Source organism: Myodes glareolus, chromosome X (assembly GCF_982192425.1).
Source record: "Myodes glareolus chromosome X, mMyoGla1.1, whole genome shotgun sequence".
In the NCBI taxonomy this organism is placed as follows: domain Eukaryota; kingdom Metazoa; phylum Chordata; class Mammalia; order Rodentia; family Cricetidae; genus Myodes; species Myodes glareolus.
Genome location: NC_142053.1, coordinates 46,623,529 through 46,627,478, shown reverse-complemented (window position 1 = coordinate 46,627,478; position 3,950 = coordinate 46,623,529). Strand labels below are relative to the sequence as shown.

The window sequence follows — 3,950 nt, the reverse complement described above, 5'->3', positions numbered from 1 at the left end:
TCTCATATAACTATAAAGGTAGCTATAACATTAGCTTTGATTTCAGCTAGTATTTAGGGAACTTCTTTCAAAATTATACTAATTTTTAAGTTTTATATGTGTGTATTTACATGTATTTACATCACCCCCTCCCTCCATCTCCTTCCATGTCCTGAAGGCTTTCATTTTAAATGCACATTCTGCAAAACCACAAAAAAGGGGGTAGAAAATCCTTAATTAGTACTGTCATATTTAAAGTGATGAAGAGGTGATAAAGCAGTTGTAACTTCTGAAACACATTAAACAATGTCATTTGGGCACAGAAACCTCTTTACTATGTTGCCCAGGAAGGCCTTGAACTCATGGTTCAAGTGATTTTCCTACCTCAACATCCTCAGTAGGTGGGACTCTGTTCCTTTCCTCCCCCCACCACACATTGCTCACATTTGGCCTATCATAAATATATATGTTACAACCCTCCAATTCCAACATCATTTCCAAATGAAAAATAAACAATTCCTTTTCTATGCAATACTGGGCCCGTCTCAAGGCTGGGATCTTTGAGGCAAGAGTCTTGAGTTACTGTTTAACAACCTTTATTACCTGCCTGTAACATTCCCCAGGGTTACAGAGCTGGGGATGACTAAGCCTCATACTGAATGAAGCACACACTGCAGTAATAACTGAATCAATATAAGAGAAGCATTTGGAATCATTAAGGCTAAGCAACTAGTAATGATTATCCAAGCCAGATGTCCAAATTGCTAATGCTCAGACCTTTGGGATGACAATTAGGAGGACAGGGAGACCAGAACACCATACCCCTGGGGCCATAGATCTTCCTTTCCCATTGAACCTTCCCTCCCCTTCAGTCCATTCTATCCCACAATAGTGTCTCCCTAATAGCCTGCTGAAGAGAGAGAGAAGGAAAAGATGTCTGAAGTCTCTTCATGTTCTTTGTCTCTGTCCCCAGGGCAACAGAAAGCCGGAGCTGCTGCAGCCGGCCTGGCAGTGATGGCTAACCCGTTTAGCTGTGCAGAGTGAGCAGTCCTTGGCAGCCCCTGGAGCAGCTGCCAGTTAGACGGTCCAGAGTTCTGCTAGACTTCATTGCTTCGATTCAATGCCAAGTGTTGGACGTGCTGGATTCTGTTCCCAGAAGGCTGGAGCATGGTGTTGGGGCTGGCTGAAGACAAGAGAGCAGAGGCAATTTAATTCAGTTGCATGTGCAGGGTAGGGGTGCAGGCATGGAAGGGAGGGGAGAAAGTGGTCAGGTGTGAGTAAGACGATGCATCTCCTCCCAGGGCCTTGCCTTGAAGGTGTTCTGACCTCTCATCATCATCTGGGCCCCTGGTAAAGCAAGATCTGAAATCAGGACAGTGAAAGAGCGGAAGCCAGGCCCAGAGATAAGCAAAATGAGGAGGGCAGTGGATCTAGACCCGCTCAGCGCCCTGGGCTATGGCAGGCAGCGCCCCCGGTGCGATCTGGCGGCCGCCCTCAGCCAGCAAGCCCTGGCCATTCTCCGGGTCTGCGGAGGCGGCGGGGACCCATTCCTGCTCAGCAACGCAGGCCAGAGGTGGCTCATCCTTGGCCTCGACGAGCTTGCGGGAGCGGGTGTAGGCCAGGATGAGGCCTCCAGCTAGACAGGCGTAGAAGATCATGATGAGCAGGATGTAGAGATAAGCATCGTTGCCCTTGGCGCTGGTCACCTCGCGGCCCACAAAGGGGTCAGGCACGACCCCCATGCCCATACTCGGGCCCGGGCCGACACCCAGGCCGCTGGCGTTGCCCCGATGGTGCAGCTCCAGGAGCAGGCGGTTCAAGAGGGTTTGCAGCCGTTGGCTCTCGCTGCAGTTCATGGCTGTTGGAGAGTGACACGGAGGCTCCAGGACGCCGTTGACCCTTCCCCCGAGGCGAGGGGAAGCAAGCGAGCAAGGGAACAGGCAGAGCAAGCAGGGAGCAGAGACCTCGACAGTGAGGTGGCACCCAACTCCCCAGCCGGCTGCGCGCAGTGACTGGGGGCGCGGGCAGTCGCCTCCTTATCCCCTCACCCCCCGCTCCTCCTCCCCTTCCCCACCACGCCCCCTCCAGTTCGCCACCGCCTCTTTCCAGGCTCAGACTGTCTCGCCACTTAGGGGAAAGGGGACAGCTGGTAGGGGGAGGAGAAGGGGATAAGGGACGGGGTGAGCCCGGAGGAGGGACGGAGGGGGTGGGAGCTCGGAATGTGCAAGGCCCCAGGCAGCAGAGGTTGGCAAGGGCGGCATGCTGGGGCCAAGCCTGGACCCTGGGCTGCGGAAGAGAATTCCTTCCAAGTTCTAGTCACCAGCCCTGCAGGCCTGGCTTTGGCCCAGGTACAGCAGCCGCCTGCCTCCCCCAAGGCAGGACCTGCCCTGGAGCGCCCAAGCAAGACTTCAGAAGTCTTCCATCAGCTCTAGCTGGTTTGTAGCAGCTGAGACACCCCCACCCCCACCCCGTTCGCATCCTGTGCCTGTTACTCCCCTAGTTGAGGCCTATTTAGTTTCTAGTCCTCACACTTTTTTCTCACGCTCTCCCACCCGCAGTCTGAAGAGAATATCTTATTTAGACGATACCCAGGCCAAATTTGGTACCTGAGGGATCAGGTACTTACTTCAGAAAGCCAACACAGTGGAAGACTCCCAGGTTGTTCAAAAATGCTTGCAGATGGTACACAGTCCGCTAGTCTTGCTCTTATACCACAACTTGACAGTCGCTCGCGTGTCTTAAGACGTCTGTGTTTTATGCACAATGTGACCTTGTTTCCTTTGGGGAAGCCATCTTCCCAGAAATGAAATAAAATTCTACCATTAGGAGGAGCAGGGAAAGCAAGAAGTTTATGACTACACTCCCTAGACATCTCAGGGTCTGAAAAATGCCATTTCTAGAAAACATACTTACTCTCAGTCAAGCCTGCACATAGCTGTGTGACTCTCCAGGGCTTGATAATAACTCTAGTGTCTGATGGCTTCTGGAGCAGTCATGTTTCCTCAGGGAGGTATCTCCTGGCAGGAGCAAGCAAGTCACTCAGATGAACATCAGTTCCAGGCATGTCTAAGCCGAGGACTGGGGGCCACATGCTTCATGGGATAGACTACAGTACAACACAGTTGTATATGGAAGTCATGTCCTGTGCCAAAACTTTGGACTGTGTTAAATTAAATACAGACTAGGATTGACAAAGTCAAAAAGGGTGCATTTGTAGATAAAAGAAGTTAAAAAAAAATGAGGTAGTTGTGGTCATGTCTGGCTGTAGAGAGACATATACATGAGAAAATAGCAGGAAAAAGTCTATCTTATGGACATTCTGCAGACAAGGCTGCCTGATCAATAAATACCATTTGATTCAGGGACCAAGCTGTAAGTGTCGTGAGTTCTTAAAACTTACTTTTATTTATTGTTTGAGTATTTTGTCCACATGTGTTTCTGCACACAACATGTGTGTCTGGTGTTTGGGGAGGCCTGAAGTGGATACCAAATCCCCTGGAACTTGAGTTGCAGATGGTTGTGAGCTGTCATGGTGGGGGACTGGGCGAGATCCTGAGATTTGAACTGGGTCCTCTGAAAGAGCTGCAAGTCCTTTTGTCTGCTATGCCACATCTCCAGCCTTGCCACTGAGTTTCAAAGGGCTTTGCTGGCACCTTTGCCCCAGCTATCCTTCTGTCCACTCTCCCATCAGGGGCCCCCAACCTTAAAGATGTTTAGACAAGGTTGGTACCAATATATCTCAGCTTCACAACTTGTAACAGACCACAGAGACATTCCACAGGACTTGGATGGGGGCCCCAGGCTTCTCACCTCAGCAGGGCTCAGAACAGGGAATGACTGCTAAACTGATGAATGCCATAAGACACCACGAGGGACTTTCCAAAGCAGCGACTTTCCAGAGATAAAGCTGTCGAACTGAAAGACTCCTCCTGTCTGTTGAAGCATGCCTAAAAATAACTAAGGTTTGGACG

The 3,950-nt window shown here is 50.6% G+C and overlaps 1 protein-coding gene across 1 annotated transcript; it reads right to left on the bottom strand.

The window, feature by feature from the left end:
* Positions 1 to 558: 558 nt before the first annotated feature.
* On the bottom strand, positions 559 to 2,004 carry Kcne5 (potassium voltage-gated channel subfamily E regulatory subunit 5). The gene has a single exon (XM_048428501.3). It carries the CDS (start codon positions 1,833 to 1,835, stop codon positions 1,410 to 1,412), a length of 426 nt encoding a protein of 141 aa, XP_048284458.1. The 5' UTR covers positions 1,836 to 2,004; the 3' UTR covers positions 559 to 1,409.
* Positions 2,005 to 3,950: the final 1,946 nt, after the last annotated feature.